Source organism: Myotis lucifugus, unplaced genomic scaffold, assembly GCF_000147115.1.
Source record: "Myotis lucifugus unplaced genomic scaffold, Myoluc2.0 scaffold_63, whole genome shotgun sequence".
NCBI lineage: Eukaryota > Metazoa > Chordata > Mammalia > Chiroptera > Vespertilionidae > Myotis > Myotis lucifugus.
Window position 1 is genome coordinate 4,317,320 of NW_005871111.1, and position 19,307 is coordinate 4,336,626.

The 19,307-nt window shown below is 36.5% G+C and overlaps 1 protein-coding gene across 2 annotated transcripts in view; it reads left to right on the forward strand.

Annotated features, from left to right (window-relative positions):
* The window catches only part of LEPR (leptin receptor), an 83,778-nt gene extending 66,425 nt beyond the window's left edge, over positions 1–17,353 (forward strand). Inside the window, exons 14-19 of one of the 2 annotated variants that reach the window (XM_014456752.2) lie at positions 821–1,037; positions 1,589–1,771; positions 3,561–3,656; positions 5,014–5,119; positions 6,319–6,394; positions 15,992–17,353. In XM_014456752.2, the coding sequence (XP_014312238.1) occupies positions 821–1,037; positions 1,589–1,771; positions 3,561–3,656; positions 5,014–5,119; positions 6,319–6,394; positions 15,992–16,816 (1,503 nt within the window). In that variant the 3' untranslated portion in view covers positions 16,817–17,353. Of the gene's footprint in view, positions 1–820; positions 1,038–1,588; positions 1,772–3,560; positions 3,657–5,013; positions 5,120–6,318; positions 6,395–13,082; positions 15,267–15,991 lie in introns of those variants that run through there. The other variant, XM_006089782.3, reaches the window with a different exon arrangement.
* Positions 17,354–19,307: the final 1,954 nt, after the last annotated feature.

The following is a 19,307-nucleotide window of genomic DNA, read 5'->3' on the forward strand; positions in this document are numbered from 1 at the left end:
AGAGAGAGAGAGAGAGAGAGAGAGAGAGAGAGAGAGAGAAGGAAGGAAGGAAGGAAGGAAGGAAGGAAGGAAGGAAGGAAGGAAGGAAGGAAGGAAGGAAGGAAAGAGAAAGAAAGAAAGGAATTGAGCAGCACTGGTCTAGTCTGTTGTAGAGTCAAGCTTTCTGGGGTTTACAAAGGATTGGCAGCACTTATTCTTACCTGAAGCAGGTGAAGGTGGTGGGAGAAGTGGTGTATTCTGTAGAGTGGAGGACTGGAATTGGACTAAATCTGTATTTTACACTGGAACTGTCAGTGACCTGGTATGATTTATTTTCAGCCTTGGACTGAAATTCTGGGGTGCCATGCACACTGTTCTGACATCCTCTTTTACTTGAAGTGGCAGCATATCAAGGGAAGGGAAAATGAGTGACAATTTTACTGCGATTAATATATGATGATGAACATTCTTCAGCTTTTCTCTACCGGTCTTTTTTTTTTTTCTTTAAAATTAGAGTGAAACTTTTTGGTAGAAATACTTTGTATTCATACTTCATTATCTTCCAATGATTTATTTTCTGAATATTAAGAGAAAAAAAAAAACCAGAAGAGGGAAAATAACTTTGCTATGCTCCATACCCACCTGACACCTTCACCTAGCCTGTGGTCAGAGGCAGACCCTCCCCTCCCCCACCGCCTCCTACCTCAGCCTGGACATAGGCAGTGCTGCCTCTGGTCTGACCCTGCCTCCCAGTGGGAATGTATAGTAGGAGTTCCGTGAGCACAGTTGGTGTAAAGAGCACTGTAGCCCTTAAACTAATCCAGTTTTATGTTTACTCCAGCCCCTGATGAAAAATGATTCATTGTGCCGTGTGAGAAGATATGTAGTAAAGCATCACACTGCCCGCAATGGAACATGGTCAGAAGATGTGGGCAACCACACCAAATTCACTTTCCAATGGACAGAGCAAACACATACTGTTACAGTTCTGGCTGTCAATTCGATTGGTGCCTCTTTTGCAAATTTTAATTTAACGCTCTCATGGCCCATGAGCAAAGGTAATTGAAAACGTACAGGGTAGTAAACCTGTGCCCTTTTAAATATTTAATCTTTGTAAACTCCTTCCATTCTAAATGGTCTTCCAAGAAACCTGTGGTTCCCTGAATCTAAAAGTCTCTGTTTTACCTTGATCTCTTCTTTGTCTGAAAAATAGCAAACTAGATGGTATTCTGATTATGTATATGGTCCTGGGGTTTTCATGTGGTAGAACATGGTTGAAATGATATTATAATGTGAGAATATTCTAATAAATCTAATGCTTTTGGACCAGTGATGGTCATAGGTAAATCTCAATCTCTCTCTCTCTCTCTCTCTCTCTCTCTCTCTCTCTCTCTCTCTCCCTCTCTCCCTCTGTCTCTCTCTTGATATGCACAATTACATGTATACATGTGTTATATGGATTATAAATATATGTAATAGTATGACATATTATATGGATGCAAGTAATTTCTCACACTTGCCTTTCCAGAAGCTTATATGTTCTTCAAGGGTATTAGGAGATTTTCATTAATTTTGACTTTAAAAATAAATATTTTTCTTTTCTCCTCAGTAAATATCGTGCAGTCACTCAATGCTTATCCTTTAAATAGTAGTTGTGTGATTCTTTCCTGGATGCTATCACTTAGTGATTACAATCTGATATATTTTATTCTTGAGTGGAAAATTCTTAATGAAGACAATGAAATTAAATGGCGTAAAATCCCTTCGTCTGTTAAGAGGTATTATATCCATGGTAAGTTTACTATACTTTAATAAGTTTTTCTTATGGGTTAGTATGATACTACAAATTACTAATTCAATTAATAGAGCCAGTTAATTGAATAAAACTTGAAAAATATAGATAACAATACCATCTGAATACTTGTAATTTTATCACCTTACCATAAACATTTAATTCTATTTCATTTGATCCTTTTTCATTTAAATATTTTACACAGTAGTCATCATACCATGTCATTTACCACTCTCCTTCCGATTTGTTCCTTTGGTATATCACAAACATGTTTCTATTTTCTCCCCTATCCCTTTACCTATTATTTTTAATGATCATATTGCATTTTATTACAAAATCTACTTAAACTGCTTATTTATTTGAGAACTATTTTCGTTGCTTTCAGTTTTATCTTTAAACCAATTTGTAATGGCTTCTGATATATGCTGCCAAGTTGTTCTCTTGAATTGTGTGCCAACTTATAACTCCACTCGCAATGAGTGGAAGTGCCATGCTGAAGGTCTGAGGATCTAGGACCTGGGGACATAACCAGCACAAACTCCCAAAAGTAGACCAGTTGCCCCAGGAGGTGATGACAAAGTTTAAGGGCACAATACAGCATTCCAACTCTGAGTTAGGTTTAAGTATAGAGAAGCCAAGGATTGCCCTGATCTTATCCTATATAATAAAAGCCTAATATGCTAAGTGTCCGGCCATCCATTCAACCAATCAAAGTGTAATATGCTAATGATATGCTAAGGCTGCTCAACCACTTGCTATGACATGCACTGACCTCCAGGGGGAAGATGCTCTGACCAGTAGGTTAGCTTGCTGCTGGGATTCAGCCAATCGGGACTGAGCAAGATGGGCCAGACACGCCCTAGAGCCCTCCCATGGTCCCTCCCTGGCTGGCCAATCTCCTGTGTCTCTCCCTGGCCCTGATTGTGCACTAGTAGTGTCCCTCGGCCTGGCCTGTGCCCTCTCATAATTCAGGCTGAGATACCACCCCCCAACAGAGTGCACAAATTTGTGCACCAGGCCTCTAGTTATGTAATCTCATCCCAAAGACTTATATGTTTATTTCAGACCCTAGAATTTAGCCTTAGGCTAAATAGAAACAAATTCTTGATAGAGAACTAAATTCATTTCATTACCACTGTTATCCAGGTGGTTACTCTCTGTGCTTTTCATTATATCATGTGGACTTTAGGTTTCAAAGAGATTTATCTCTTGTGAAATCATTTTTATATCTTAATAGCACTTGATAGATTCATTTTGAGCTTTGCAACAGAGATGGCCCTCCTTCAGTAATCTAGACTCTTGGATATTGCAAGGAGATTCCTGGTTCCCACCCCCATCTTTTTAATATAGGATTTCACAAGACTTGGTCTTCTAGCTGCCTTGGGTAGGAAAACTAAGTAGCTAAATTCCTATGTAAAGGAAATATTGCTCACCTTGGAGATACAGGAGAAGAGGTAGAGCATACTGTCCTGGACAGGGAAATACAACACTTATATACCCCGAACTTGAACAAAGTGGCTATCACTGGAACATGTCTTTGAAAAATTGCCATTTCCTATCTCTGGGTAAGATTTTTAAAACTGTTATTTGTAAAATTATTGTCATTATTAAGGGAATTTGGAGTACCTAGGTTGTTTTGAAATTCCTTTAATTATCAGTTTCAATCCATAATAACAACTAATTTCTATGTTTGGGAATACAGGAGGGTCACTTAAAAATGTTTTATATAGATTTCACTCATTTATATGAATTCAGTAAGAATGACCCTTTAATATGTTTTTTTCCTCAGATCATTTTATCCCAATTGAGAAGTATCAATTCAGTCTTTACCCTATATTTATGGAAGGAGTGGGGAAACCGAAGATAATTAATAGTTTTACCCAAGGTAAAACTTTTACTTTCAGTTTCTTTTTATACACATGAATGGTTTCCTTTGTAGTGGTAATATTGCCATCTGGCTATTCTCCTGATAAAATAGTGCAAGGGTCCAGCATCTTATGTGTCCCAGGGTACATGCAGTCAGGATGTGTGGTTCCAAGGTGGTAGTAAGAAAGAGAATTATCAGGCACGGTATTGAATTCTTATATTGGTAAGTAAAATTTTTAGTCTCAAATTGGGCAAAAAGTTGATGCAAACAAAATAAAGGGAAATACACAGCTACACAATAAAATACATCTTCATAAAGACTAGTTAGAAACATATTATTTTTCTGAACATTTTTATATAATGTATATAAATGCACCTTCCCCAAAGAATATGTTTGGGAGCATATATTTGTGAGTCCATAAATTTTAATCAGTCTTCTAAAGGAAATAATTTTTCCTCTGAAAATAAAACTGGAGAGGTTGTCATAGACTGGGCCTCTCATATTTCTGATTCATCTTACCATATTTGGCATATTGACATTTTACTATTACTTTTTAAATTGTCTTCACATCCAAGCACACCAATAATGAAGTTTCAAGAGAGACACATTTTGCCTGGTTTTAGAATGAAAATAATTGAAAGAATTCATTAATGAATTATTGAACAAATGAGCATTCTTCTAAGCACTGGGGCTTGAACAGTGAACACCATTCTCTAACCTCCAGGACTCCAATGGGAGTGAGAGACAATAAACAAATCATGTATAATATAATGTCAGATGCCATGAAGTAAGATGAAGGGATAGACTTAAAATGTGGTGTGGTAGTTAGAATGGCCAACATTTGCCTTTTTCGTTGTGCAGATGATATTTGAGTAGAGCTTTGCAAACACAAAGGGGAAGACCATTTCAGCAAGGGCTAGGAAGTACAGAGGAGTGCTTTGTACGGATGAGTGAGCATGCTTGGTGATTCAAGAAACAGCAAGGAGGTCAATGTGTCTGGACTGAACAAGCTAGAGATTGGCAGGTGTCGTAGGTTGGCTTCTTTAGAAGCAGATGCTCAGACAGAGTCATCATAACAACTTTAATTGGTCCTTTGACTCATATAATCTAAAAGGGAGCAGAGGGAGAGAATTCACAAATAATTTTTAAAACAATATTTCACTAAATTACAATAAGCATAATTGTGAACACAATAATAATCATTTTATTAATGGGATCATAACTATCCTTTTATCTTCCTCTTTTTTATTTTTATATTTTAGAGGTCATACAGATCTAGGATGAAATTAAGAAAAAGTCTATTATAATTATTGATACAGAAAGATATTTTTTTCCCTCAAGCTTCTGAATTGCGTGAATTGCATTTCTTTTCCAGATGATATTGAAAAACACCAGGCGGATGCAGGTCTATATGTAATTGTGCCAATAATTATTTCTTCATTAACCTTGTTGCTAGGAGCATTGCTGATATTACATCAAAGGTATGAACCTTCAGCATATTTAAACCTTGATTTAAAATATAAATCAGAAGTAATATATCCTAAATATTTTTAAGATGGCATAAAAAGAAAAGGCCTATTTTCAGATAGCTAAATTCTGTTTTGCTAGCACAACATAAACTTCATGGAAAAAATGATTTCTTTTCTGAAATGCAAGCAGGAAATAACAAGCCTATTATAGGAAAGCCTAGGCTGTATGTTCTTGGAGGTGGCAAAATGGCTTTCAGAGTCATGCAATTTGGGTTGAGGACTTTGAGTGGTGAAAATTTACCTGTAGCAGGCAGTCCACTTATAACCAGTAAGCACTCTGCTTTTTAAAAATCAGCACTGCTGGCTCTAGTCAATCTGGTTTGGCAAATGGCCTTGAATTTCTTGTGGGTTTGCGCTGAGAGGTCTGGACCAATGAGTTTTACAGAATGAATCTCTGCAGAAACTTTTGTCTTTTAGCACAAAAGAGGGAGAGTCCATTTTAGAATCAGAATTTATCTTTTGGTCAAGTGAGCTGATGGGGCCATATCGAGTAGACTTGTTTCTGAAACTCACTTGATGACCATTTTTAATATTTTATTTTCTCTGAGAAAAATCCAAAGTGCCTGGCACACAGTTTTCTATAAGTGTTTACTATTTTTATTATTATAACTAGAGGCCCTGTGCACGAATTCATGCACAGGTGGGGTCCCTTGGCCTGGCTGGCGATCGAGGCCTATTGGGAGGCTGGCCGGGCAGGTGGAGGAGCCGCGGGAGTTTGGCCAGCCTGGGGGGGTGGTGGGAGGTTGGCCCATCAGGGGGAGGGGTCATGGCAGGTTGGCCGGCTGGGGTGGCGAGGAGGCTATGGGAGGTTGGCTGTGGGAGCGCAACTGACCACCAGGGGCAGCTCCTGCATTGAGCATCTTCCCCTGGTGGTCAGTGTGGGTCATAGTGACTGGTCGACGAGTGGTTCCAATTGTTCCAGTCATTAGGTCCTAAATGTCACTTAGGCTTTAATATATATAGATGATTATTAACTTTGGTCTAGACAGCTCATTGGTGGAAATCTTCCTGTGATAGCATGTGAAAATGAATCTGCCCCTCCTAAGGCGTAGCTCTGGGGGATTAATTTCTAGTTTATACATTCATTAACTGTTAACAGTTTTGATATGAATGTTTTTCTGTGATTCCAGTGCCTTATTTTTCTTTTGTAGAATGAAGAAGCTGTTTTGGGATGATGTTCCAAACCCCAAGAATTGTTCCTGGGCACAAGGACTTAATTTTCAAAAGGTCCCTTTTTCAATTTTCTTAACCCCAAATATAAGATTGTATTTTAGATGTCATATGCCTTCTAGAGCTTTACACATTTTTAAGGTTTAAAAGTTCTTTTTTATTCAATTCATTTGAATATGAGTCTGTTTAATCTACTATATATTTCCAAGAGTAGCAGGATATAAGGATTTAGTACTGGGGGATACAAAATTCAATAGATGGTTTATCACATGAAAGTTAATAATATGCATATCTCTTATGTATCACAGTACTATGTAATAAAATAAATATTAGAATATTAAGAATCAAATCTGATGGAGAACGGGTTTTAGTATAAATTCATTGTCCTTAGGCAAAGGGCTGGAATCAGTATTTTTAATACCTATAATTATTTCCATAATTATTTAAATCAAATAAAAACAATATAAATAATCCCATGATTATACACTGTAATTTGAAAAATTCAGTTATCAAAATTAAACTTATACTTATGTAAGATGGTTTTTTTTAAAACCTCTGCAAATATTTAATTTCATAATTTTATAAGCTATTCTTTAAGCAAAACTAGCCCTCAAGATGCTTAGTTTATTACCAGGGCTTAATAGCTATACAAATAACACAATTAGAAATAACTCAGATTTTGAAATATAGCATATTTGGAGTGGAAAAGAATATAATTTCAAATATATTACTAACAATAAAAATCTTCTAAAATTTAGTTACTTTTTAATCTCATTGCTTTAATCTCCTAAATAACTAAAATTTACTTTTTAGGGAAAAATAATACAGTGTAAATCATGTTATATTACCTAAGAGTACCAGGTAAATGTGCTAACTGCTCTTTGCTTTTATATTCACATTACTTTATTTAATTCTCTCATTGGCCTAATTGCATCATATTTTCTGATGAGAAAACTGAAGCTGAGAGTGATTCAGTTTGTCTTGATCTATCCAGCCATGCATGTAAAAGCCTCGGTGCAAACAGAGGTTCACGTGACTCAAACTGATTATCTTGCCATCAACCCCATATTAACAATTAATTGCTTAATATACTTAGTGCCACTAAATTGTATACTTAAATATAGTTAAAGGGTAAATTTTATGTTATGCATATTTTAATGAAATAAAAAATGGGCAACAGATCTGAACAGACATTTCTCCAAGTGGCCAATAAGCAAATGGAAAGATGCTCAACATTATTGGGCATTAGGTAAAATAAATCTGAAACACAAGATACCACTTTACATTAGCTAGGGTGGCTAGAATATAAAACACATAATAGTATTGGTGAGAATGTAGAGAAATTGGAACTTTTATACACTGCCTATGGGAATGTAACATGGTGCAGCCCTTTTGGAAAATGATCTGACAGTTCAATAGTTAAGCATTGAATTACCATATGACCCAACAACTCCACTCCTACATATATATCCAATAAAAATCAAATATATTCACACAAAAACTTGTACATGAAGGTTCATAGCAGCATTATTTATAATTTACTAGAGGCTCAGTGCATGAAATTCATGCACTGGAGAGGGGTCCCTCAGCCTAGTCTGCACCCTCTTGCAGTCTGGGACCACTCGGGGGATGTCCGCCTGCCAGCTTAGGCCCAGGGGGAGCGGGCATAAGCCAGCAATCAGACATCCCTCTCACAGTCTGGGACCCCTTGCTCCTTACCACCAGCCTGCAGTGGAGGTGGGAGTGGCTCGCCAGCCGTGAGCCCGGCTTCTAGCTGAGTGGCACTTCCACAGGGGGAGTGCACTGACCACCAGGGAGCAGCTCCTGCATTGAGTGTCAGCCCCTTGGTGGTTAGTGCAATATCATAGCAACCAGTCATTCCACCATTCAGTCAATTTGCATATTAGGGTTTTATTATATAGGATAATAGCCAAAATGTGGAAACAACTCAAATGTCCCTCAAATGAAAAATGGACAGGCAAATTGTGGTATATTCAATTCTAACACAAAAGAAAACAAAAATGTAAGTGATTGGTCTAGGAAAGTTCTTTTCTTCAATTTTATTTTTTAATTACAGTTTACATTTAGTATCATTCTATATTACTTTCAGGTGTTCAGCATAGTGGTCAGACAATCATATACTCCACAAAATGATCACCCCTATATTTCCAGAACTCAACTGGAACCATACATAGTTACTATAACACTAGAGGCCCAATGCACAAAATTTGTGCAAGAGCCGGCCTTCCTTCCCCCAGCTGCCGGCACCGACTTCCCTCTGGCACCTGGGACCCGGGCTTCCCTCACAGCCCCGGCTTCGTCTGGAAGGTCATCTGGAAGAATGTCCAGAAGGACATCTGGTCTAATTAGCATATGATGCTCTTATTATTATAAATTATAGACTATATTCCCTATTCTGTACTTTATAGGAAGGGTCTTTTTTCATTTAACTTGGTCATCATTAGAAAATACTTTCAATTCTGTCTCTAGTCAACTCTAAGAAATTCTTATTTCTTTGACAATTTACTCTTCTCTTATTTCTTTGATTTTCTCTTTCTAGAGTCTGTATTCATTGGATTTTAGATTCTCTCTCTATATCATTATATTTCATTCTATATTTCATTATATTTTCTCTGTTCTTTGTGTTTTTGTCTTACATTTGAGACCTTTCCATAACTTATTTTTCCAGTGTTTCAGTTGAACTTTATTTACTATTATATTTGTAAGTTTCCAAATATTCTTTTTAAGAGTATTCTGTCCTAGTTTTATGCATGCAATGTTTTGTTAAATCTTATTAGAAATATCAATTAGAGGATCATTTGTTTTAAAAATTCTTTTCTTCTACTCCCTGAATTCTCTGTTTTTATTAGGATCATGTCTTTCCTTTGTTTTTCTTGGCCTTGCCTTTTCTTTATCTCACTTCCCCAAATATCTGATAATAATCTTTTGTTTTCCTTTCTTGTTTAAGAGTGAAACAGTAGACAGGCTGACTGGGAGCCCGAGGCATATAGACAGGGATTGTTGCCCTACGTGGGTAGACAGATGAGGAAAGATATACCCACCCATGATGCTGAGTTAGCTTATTATTACTTTTAAAACAAAAACCCAAGTTGGGTGTGGAGGGTAGTTCTAATACGAAAGCTCTTGATGTGCAGCAGAGAAGCAGAAGAGACCATTCCCTGGGCAGAGTTTTCAGTTTCCTGCCTCAGCTCTCATTTCTTCCTGTATTTTTAGCTGCCACTTATTTCTTCATGCACCATCTCCAACTGGGCAAACTGGCTTTCTCTCCAGCTACAGCCCTCTCTGGAGATGTTCTGGTCTGCAGCTTTCTTTGCTCATTATCTTTGGTCTATAGTCATTCAGTCATTTTCCATTTTTAAAAGATGGATTACAAAGCTGATTCTTTCTTAGCCTTCTCAGATTATCTTTGTTGTGGGTATGCATTTGATTTACTCATGTATTTTCATTCTAACAGAGTCTCTACAGAGATGAGAGAGAAACATATATGCTCAATCTTCCATCTTGAATGAGGTTACTTCTCTACACCATTTTTTAAAAATATATTTTATTGATTTTTTTACAGAGAGGAAGGGAGAGGGATAGAGAGTTAGAAACATCGATGAGAGAGAAACATCCATCAGCTGCCTCCTACACACTCCCTATTGGGGATGTGCCCGCAACCAAGGTACATGCCCTTGACCAGAATCAAACCTGGGACCCTTCAGTCCCCAGGCCGATGCTCTATCCACTGAGCCAAACCGGTCAGGGCTACACCATTTTTCTTAATGCTTTAAAAATCAGAATATTAAAACACACAATGCATTATACAGATTAGGTATTATAAATTGTATACCTGAAACCTATATAATTTTATTAACTAATGTCACCCCAATAAATTCAATAAATAATTTTTAAAAGAAAAATAAAAGTCAGAATATTAGACAAAAGATTGAATTAGTCTTCTAATTCAAATTTTACAGTGTTTAAAAGACTTTAATGATTTTTTATCCTTTCTTTAGCATTTTTGCCTACTCTATGGTTTTCTTTCTCTAATTCCAAATCATCTGTATTTTTAAAATCTAACTCCGCTCATTGGTTGTCTACATTTATGTCCATTTTCATAAGAGTGTGCTCCACTTAACAACCTTTTGGAGTGTTAAAGCTAAAGCAAAGTGGATTTTTCCCTGTGATTCGAAGATTATTTTAGATTCCTTAGCCTACTCTAGACCTCCAAAGAAGAAACCCAGTCGCCCATGGAAAAGCACCATCCTCACAGATCTGAGGCAGAGCATCCTGACATTGCTAGCAGGACTTGCACAAGTGTGGAAGAGCTAGTGCAGTTTTGAGTTAGAAGTTCTATTTAGAAGTGCATGTTACTGGGCTTAGAAGTGTGTATTCCATTCCCTAAAATATGACTTCAGTTTTGTTTATTTTCTTGTTCTTCTTCATATTTATGCATATGCCCTTGGTTTATAAGTATCCAGAAGAGAGTAAGAATTAATGAGCTCAGATCTATCACAGCAAGTAGAAAAAGCAAAACAAAGAACATGTCCTCCTGACAGTTTGTGTTTGGGATATCTTGTCATCTCCCATTGTGCTACAGAAAGATTGTTGGACTGGAAAAAAACTGACTTAGGGTCCTTGCTGCTCTAAATAGCTGTGCAACTTTAAGCCTCAATTGTTTTGTCTAAAAAAGGGGAGACACGTGGAGCAGATGATTTCTTTCTCTCTTTTTCTTTGGGGGAGGGGAATAGTTGTATGTAGTTTTACATGCCATTGCATAGTTGTACATAGCTGCTGTATATTAGGTTGAAGAGCTGTATATATAGTTGAATAGTTGTATATAGTTGTATATCTCTATATATTAAAGGCTAATATGCAGCCAAACCGGTTTGGCTCAGTGGAGACCGGGAGTTCGATCACTTGCTATGACGTGTGGTGACCACCATGGGGTGGCGTGGAACAAAGGAAGGCCTCAGTCAGTGGGAGTGTGCAGGAGGCAGCTGGTCGATGTTTCTCTCTCATCGATGTTTCTAACTCTCTATCCCTCTCCCTTCCTCTCTATAAAAAATCAATAAAATATATTTTTTTAAAAAAAGGCTAATATGCAAAGTTTCTCCTTGGGAGTTCGACCGGAGACCGGGAGTTCGATCACTTGCTATGACGTGTGGTGACCACCATGGGGTGGCGTGGAACAAAGGAAGGCCTCAGTCAGCACCTGGCAGCCAGGGAAGGAAGGCCCCAGCTGGCAGCTAGAAGGCCCCTATCGGCCCTGAACGCTGGCCAGGCCCAGGGACCCCACAAGTGCATGAATTTTGTGCACCAGGCCTCTAGTAGTTGTATATAGAGTCAAATAGTTGTATATAACTGCTATATTATTAGTGGAATAGTTGTATATAGCTGGGTATGTGATTGAATAGTTCATGTAGTTATATATATATAGTTGAATAGTTGTACATAGCTGTTGTATATTTAGTTGAATAGATGTATATAGCTGCACATCTATATATGGTTGAATAACTGTATATAGTTAAACTAGGGGCCCAGTGCACGAATTCATGCACCTTGAAAAGAACTGTGGGCCGTGAGGCTGTGGTGGGCACAGGGACGGGTCTCAGCCCATCCTCCGTGCCCCCACTGATGGCACCGAGTGATTGTGACCAGCACCAGGCACTGACAGCGGGTGTGAGCGATGCTCAGGCGCCGGTTGTGGGTGCGAGCAGAGCCGGCACTGGCAGTGGGTGAGAGCAGTGGCTCCAGCGCCGGCAGCGGGTGTGAGAACTGGGTAGGACTGCGGCATGCATGGGAGCAAAGAAATTTTAGTAACCACCAGAGGCTTGCCCCAATGACAGCGACCAGCGCCCCGCCTTGGTCTGGCGCCCCGCTCACCTGCTCCACCGTGTTGCCATGCCCAACACCCGCTATGTTCCATACATGCCCCCTGGTGGTCAGCGCACGTCATAGCAACCTGTTGTTCGGTTGTTCTGGTTATTCCGCCGTTTGGTCTATTTGCATATTAGCCTTTTATTATATAGGATAGTTGTATATAGTTATATATATGATTGAATAGCTCTATATAGTTGTATATTTAGTTGAATAGTTGTATTTCGCTACTGTGTATTCATTTAAATAGTTGTATAGAACTAGTTGTATATATACTTGAGTAGTTGTATATAGTAGGATCTGTAGTTGAACAGTTGTATATAGTGCTATATATTTAGCGGAATAGTTGTACATACTTGTATATATAGTTGAACAGTGGTATATAGCTATATATGTAGTTGAATAGTTGTACAGATGATTTCTTAGATCTTTTTTCTAGGTTAACAATTATGATTATGATTCTATTTTTCACTCTTTTAGTCCTTCTTTCTCTTAACATTTAAATTTTTGTTTTCACTGCTCTATTTTGTTTTCTTGTTCCAAACTATCTAATATTACTTTTGTTTCTTACACCCTTTTCTTTTCTTTTCTTTTCTCTCCTTTTACTTATTTTGTTATTCCTCTATAGTTTTTCCTTTGCTGAGGTAATTAAGACTGTCCACGAGTGTGATATTAAGAAAGTGAGAGAAGACACCTTAGTTCAAAATTTTACCCTTTTCTAAAAAGATGCACTGTTATATAACACAAGAATGTACAGTCCAGAAACCATGCCTCACAGAAAATGTTTGAAATCTTTTATAGTTTGTTTTCTGAGTAATTTTTTTATTTTTCTTTCTTATTTTGTTTTATTTTATCTGAACAGAGTACGGACATTCTTTGAAGTCTAATCATGATCACTGCAGATGAACCCAATGTACCAACTTTCCAACATTCTATAGAGTATTAGAAGATTTTTACATTTTGAAGAAGGGGAGAAAATCTAAAAATAAAATTTGGTTGAACTATTAAGAACTAAACTATGATGGATCTGTTGATTTAGAACTAAAAACAGATGGGTAAATTTGGGATGGAGATAAAGGTCTGAGTCCAGTTCAGTTTGGATGTATGATTACTTTTCAGGTCATCTGAAGTTTAAAAAGCAGTGTTCATGATATCTGGCTTTTGATTGATCATTTGGTCATGAAACATTGAAAAATTCTAACTGTTGTTCTTATTACATATCTATTAGGTATCATCAAATATAGAGTAAACAATGTTGTCAGTAGATAAAAACAGCAGCTTCTGGCACGTAGTTTTGCAGATATACTGACTCTAATGACAGATGAAGTAAACGTATTTAGTTTATACTTTTATGTACAAATTTTTCCATCTTGTATTCTTTTATAGACACTTCCATGTGGTCAACCTGGGAGTTTTCATTTTCTATAGTCTTGAAAATGGTCAAGTGCTAACTTCATTTCATTTCAAAAAAGCCAGAAGTTACAGTTTGTGCTGGTCACAGGCCTCTGCAAGTTACAGTTCATATCAGCATGACCTGGCATAGCAAGATCAGATTGACCAGAAAATACATTAGCTTCCAATTCAGCCTCCTCGTAAAATTTTTGCTTGAATTTAATATATTTACACCGAACCTCCCAAAGCTTCTGGCAGGCAAGGGAGTGCACAGTGGTACAAGAAGGAAGACTCTTTGGAGCTTTTACAAATATTTCATGGTGAGGACAGGACGTTTCTCCCTGAAAAAGACCACCTGCTGTTTCTATGAACTTAGCAGACTGTGTTCTGTTGCTCACATTAAAAATGAACCAAAGTCTTTGTTTGATGAACCAAAAAAAAAAATTCAAATTTAGGCTATACATGGATCACTTAAATTTAGATTTCATTCATAGTTTTATTTGAATGTAAAAAACATAAAACTAAACAATGAGGAGAATGGTATCCTTTTTCCCCTTCATCGACTTTAAATAGATGTCATTGGAATGTAAAATCTGAGTGAAATTAAGAAAAGACATTCTTTATTTCCCACCAGCTGAACATATAATATGTTCCCAGACTCTTCTAAAAACCTCAAAAATTTAGATGCATTCAGTAATTTAGATGCTTTTGAGTAAGCATAGTTTTAATAAAGGTTTGTGACCCCTTTATACACTTCAATAATATATGAGTGTATGATTTCTAATTATTTATTAGTGAAGTCTTCCATCTAAAATGAATGCAATCATAGACATGGGGTCAGTTTTTAGTTACCAGTTATGAAGTCCTAGAGGGCATTGAATATGCCAAACATGTCATTTGAAAAACAAATGTGAGTTAGACTGCATTCCATGGGCTATGTTGTGTATTTTTTGTTTTCACACTGATAGTATGTAATTCCTTTATTTGGTGATCTTAATTTCTAAGTTATTTAAAATTTTAAGAAATTCAAAACATATATAGTAGTAGCCTTAAGAAAAAACAAAATGAACAAGCAAATATTTGAAGGAAATAATAAATCTAAGTATAGATTTCTGTCAGAATGAAAATAGGCACAGAAACAGTTCCTCTTACTATATTATGTTTATAGAATAATGGAAAGGTTATGTTAACATGGTATTTGTCATTATGCAGTATTTTAATATCTTTATAAGCCTATTCCATTATTATTATATTTACTGTTTGGTATATTTATTCTTTTATGGTTATAATTACCAATATATTTCAGTTCAGTTCAAAACTTTGCTAAATGAACTATGTTTTTATATGGAATAGATTTGCCACTATGAATTCAGGCAACAAATCTGAATTCACTTTATTAGTTTAAAATTTATAATATTCAAAAGTTCACTTATTTGTATGATATACAAATTGCACATATTTTCTATAGCACTTCATTTAGTTGTGTTAATTTTTCAATGTGATGTGTCCACAATATTCTTTATTTTGCATTTATTTTTTCAGTATGTTCACGTGGTATGAGTTGTGTTTTTTGCACACATATTCTTGATGTGTTATGCTTGAGAGGATTTTTCTTTTGCTGTAACCACCGTTCTTATAAAATATATGATATGCATTTGCTTTGTGTCTTTGTCTTCATTTCACATGTCCCATAGCATGTTTTTTTATATGAAGTCATTAATAAGGAATAGTAATTTAAAAGTCTGTGATCATTTTTTTCACCTTCTTAGTTCTTATTTTCTGATATCTTAAACAGATGCTCAGTAGGATATAAGGCAGATAAGTTCTTAGCAATCACAAATATTTTACCTTCACATCATATCTCACATCACGTTTTGTGCTCATTTGATTTTATTTCTATTTACTTTTTTTAGTTGAGGTTTACATTTTCAGTTTGTGGAAATCTAATTTGTTACGAAATGTTAGGAACTCTTCAGATTGTAGCACTTTCTAATTACAAAAATCAGTCTTCCTTGAGAGCTAAGCACTTTCAGATACTATTTAATTTATTCCTCACCACAATGCCATGAAGTAAGTATTGAACATATTTTTACAGATGAAGAAAATGAAATGTAAGGCAGAAAGATTAATGTACTTGCCCATGGCCACAGAAATAGGACTCAAACCTAAATCAGTCTCATCGTATTTTTAAACATTATCTACTGCTTTTCCTTTCTGATTTTTCATATATCTGTTTCAGTCCCAAACTAGTTAAATTTTGGTTGACTTATGTCCTTTAGCATTAATCTTTCACACTTCCATTTCTGCAAGGATGTCATAATGAAGCGGAAAAAAAAGATAATAATACAATTAAACATTAAAATGTGTCTTTTCTTTTAGCCAGAAACGTTTGAGCATCTTTTTATCAAGCATACAGAATCAGTGACATTTGGTCCTCTTCTTTTGGAGCCTGAAACCATTTCAGAAGATATCAGTGTTGATACATCGTGGAAAAATAAAGATGAGAAGGTGCAGACTGCTTTGGTTCCTCTACTTTTGGCAACTGCAGATCTTGAAAAGGGTTCCATTTGTATTAATGACCAACGCAATAGTGCTAGCTTCTCAGAGGCAGGGAGCACCAAGATAACCTGTGAGGATGAAGGCAGGAGACAACCCTCTGTGAAATATGCCACCCTGCTCTGCAACTCTAAGTCAAGTGCAATTGATGATGAGCAAGGGCTTATCAATAGCTCAGTCAGCAAATGCTTCTCTAGCAAAAATTCTCCATCAAAGGATTCCTTATCTAATAGCTCCTGGGAGATAGAAACACAGACGTTTTTTATGTTATCAGATCAGCACCCCAACATAATTTCACCACACCTTACATTCTCAGAAGAATTGGATAAACTTTTGACCCTTGAAGGAAATTTCTCTGAAGAAAATAATGATGAAAAGTCTGTCTATTATTTAGGGGTCACCTCAATGAAAAAAGAGAGTAGTGTCTTTCTGACAGATGAGTCAGGGGTGTTGTGTCCATTCCCCGCCCACTGTTTATTCACTGACATCAGAATCCTCCAGGACAGTTGCTCACACCTTGTAGAAAATAATTTCAACTTAGGAACTTCTGGTCAGAAGACTTTTGTATCTTACATGCCTCAATTTCAGACTTGTTCCATTCAGACTCAGAAGATAATGGAAAACAAAATGTGTGACCTAACTGTCTAATTTCAATCAAGAAACATCTCAGATTATGTTACAATGAATCATAGAAACTGTAATATATTCCCCTATAGTTGCTAAGGGAGAGAAGAGAAAATTGTCCGTTAAATTTGAAAGTGATTGTTTCAAAATTAATGGTGTCTGTCCTTCAGTCATATAGACAAGTAATGTGAGAAAGCCTTCATGAACCTGGCCATGTAGACAGTCTCTCCTAATGATTCTTTTAACAAGCTACAATGGGAACGTCTCCGATGGCTTGTTTCTAGCTAAAAATAAGCCCAACAAATTTCTTTTGTGAAAGTAGACCTGTTTAGAAAGATCTAATCTGAATTATGCCTACATCTGAAAGAAGACTTCAAACTAACACTTGTGAGATGTAACTCTTGTTTCAAAGATGTGTTAGTTACACCTTGAGTTGTCTTTGTTTTACACTAATTTACGTATGTGCACATGCGCACGCACCCAAACACACACCTAACAGGTATCATTGTGCATTTTTAAAGTATGTGCTGTATTTGTATTTTGTGCTACTAGACTGCGAGTTAAAGATTTTTTTAATTTAACTTGCCTTGAGCACTTACTCTGTGTTAGACACTCCACTAAATGTTGTATATAAATAGAAGATTTAGCCCTGGTCTAGGGGGTATACTTGTGAAGACTGAAAAGCAAGCCAATATTTATGTATCAAATCTAAGATATGTACCATAGAATGAAGCCACTTATTATAATGGCAATCCCCACAGACAGTATTTGGAGGACAACACAAGCACTTTTGAAAACATGCCTGTCTTAACTCTTCTCTGTAAATATGTTGAAATGTTCACTTTCTTTCTTTTTTTATAATGAGTATTTCTTTCTTATTTTATTTTGTTATAAATATATTTGTGTGTGTATCAGATATCTTTGTTTTATTTTCCTCTCTTGTCCCCTCGTCATGTAACATAAAATATATTATTGACTTTATATCACAGTATTTAAGTTGTTAATTTTACATCACAGTATTCAAGTTATGGGATGGCCAAGAGAAGAGTAAACATCACTTTCTGGTAGTTAGATTGCCAAATGATACTGTATGTCACTCTAGAATCATTGTCTTTTCCCCATTCTCACTTGTATGCACACTATTTTTCTCACTTACTAAATATTTTCTCTATGTAAGCCAATCACTGTGCTAATACTTTCCATACTTTAACTCAATTAATTATTAAAATAATTGTATGAGACATGGACTACTACTACACTCCTTTAAAAGATTAAGAGATTAAGTAATTTGCCCAAGGTGGCAGGGTTAGTGGAAGATGGAACCCAGATTTAAACCCAGATCTTTTCACTGCTAATGATCATGTTTTTAACATATACCTTGTACTGCCTTCCATTAAACAAAAATTGATGTGTCATCAAATAAAATCTATTAGGTAGAAATATAATGGCGGGTGAAAATTAAGTGAGAATTGCATAGATCTTGTCTTTGCCTCTAAACACTTTAAAGTTTATTGTTTATTTCAGCTTTTGATATGGAAAGAAAATTGAAAGACAGCATATTGGGCAACAAACTAAATTAAGAAAACTGCACAGATAGATGTTCAATGGCAATAAGTAAGAATTTAAAGATGATCAGCCTCATTAAAAGAAATAACTTTAGTCCTCAAAAATATGACAATGGGTTGTTAAACATCATGAATTTCATACTTAGACTGAGAGAGGATTTGCTGATTGAACTGTTACCCCAAATAAAGTCCTACCTGCCATCTCTATTCCAGGTGTAAGCATATGAAGTGAGCCATTCTAAAAAATGACAGATATCTCAGATGCTGTCTGACCCAGTGATCACACTTCAGGGAATATATCCTAAAAATCCCGAAACACCCATCAGAAAGAATGTATGCACTCCATGTTCATAGCAGTGTTATTTACAATAGCTAAGTTTTGGGAACAGCCCAAGTGCCCATCAGTAGATGAGTTGATAAAAAAGCTATGGTACATTTACACAATGGGCTACCATGTAGCTATAAAAAAGAAGAAGAATCTCTTACCCTTTGTGACAGCATGGATGATTATAATGAAGATTATAATGCTAATAAGCAAAATAAGCCAGTCAGATAAAGACAAGTACCATATAATTTCACTTATGTGTGGATTCTAATGAACATAATAAACTGATGAACAAAATAGGTCCAGAAGTATGAATGCATGGAACAGACTGATAGATCTCAGAGGACGGGGGTGAGGGTGAGGGGAGAGGGGAGCAGGTGGGAGGGGCTGAAAGAGATTAACCAAAGAATTTATATACATACTAGAAGCCCAGTGCACAAAATTCGTGTGTGTGTGTGGGGGGGTCCCCTTAGCCCAGCCTGCACCCTCTCATAATCCTGGCCCACTGGCTCCTAATCGTTCACCTGGCTGCTTGCCTGGTTGCCCCTAACTTCCCCCCATGCCGGCCTGATCACCCCCAACTGCCCTCCCCACCAGCCTAGTTGCCCCTCACTTCCCCCCCTGC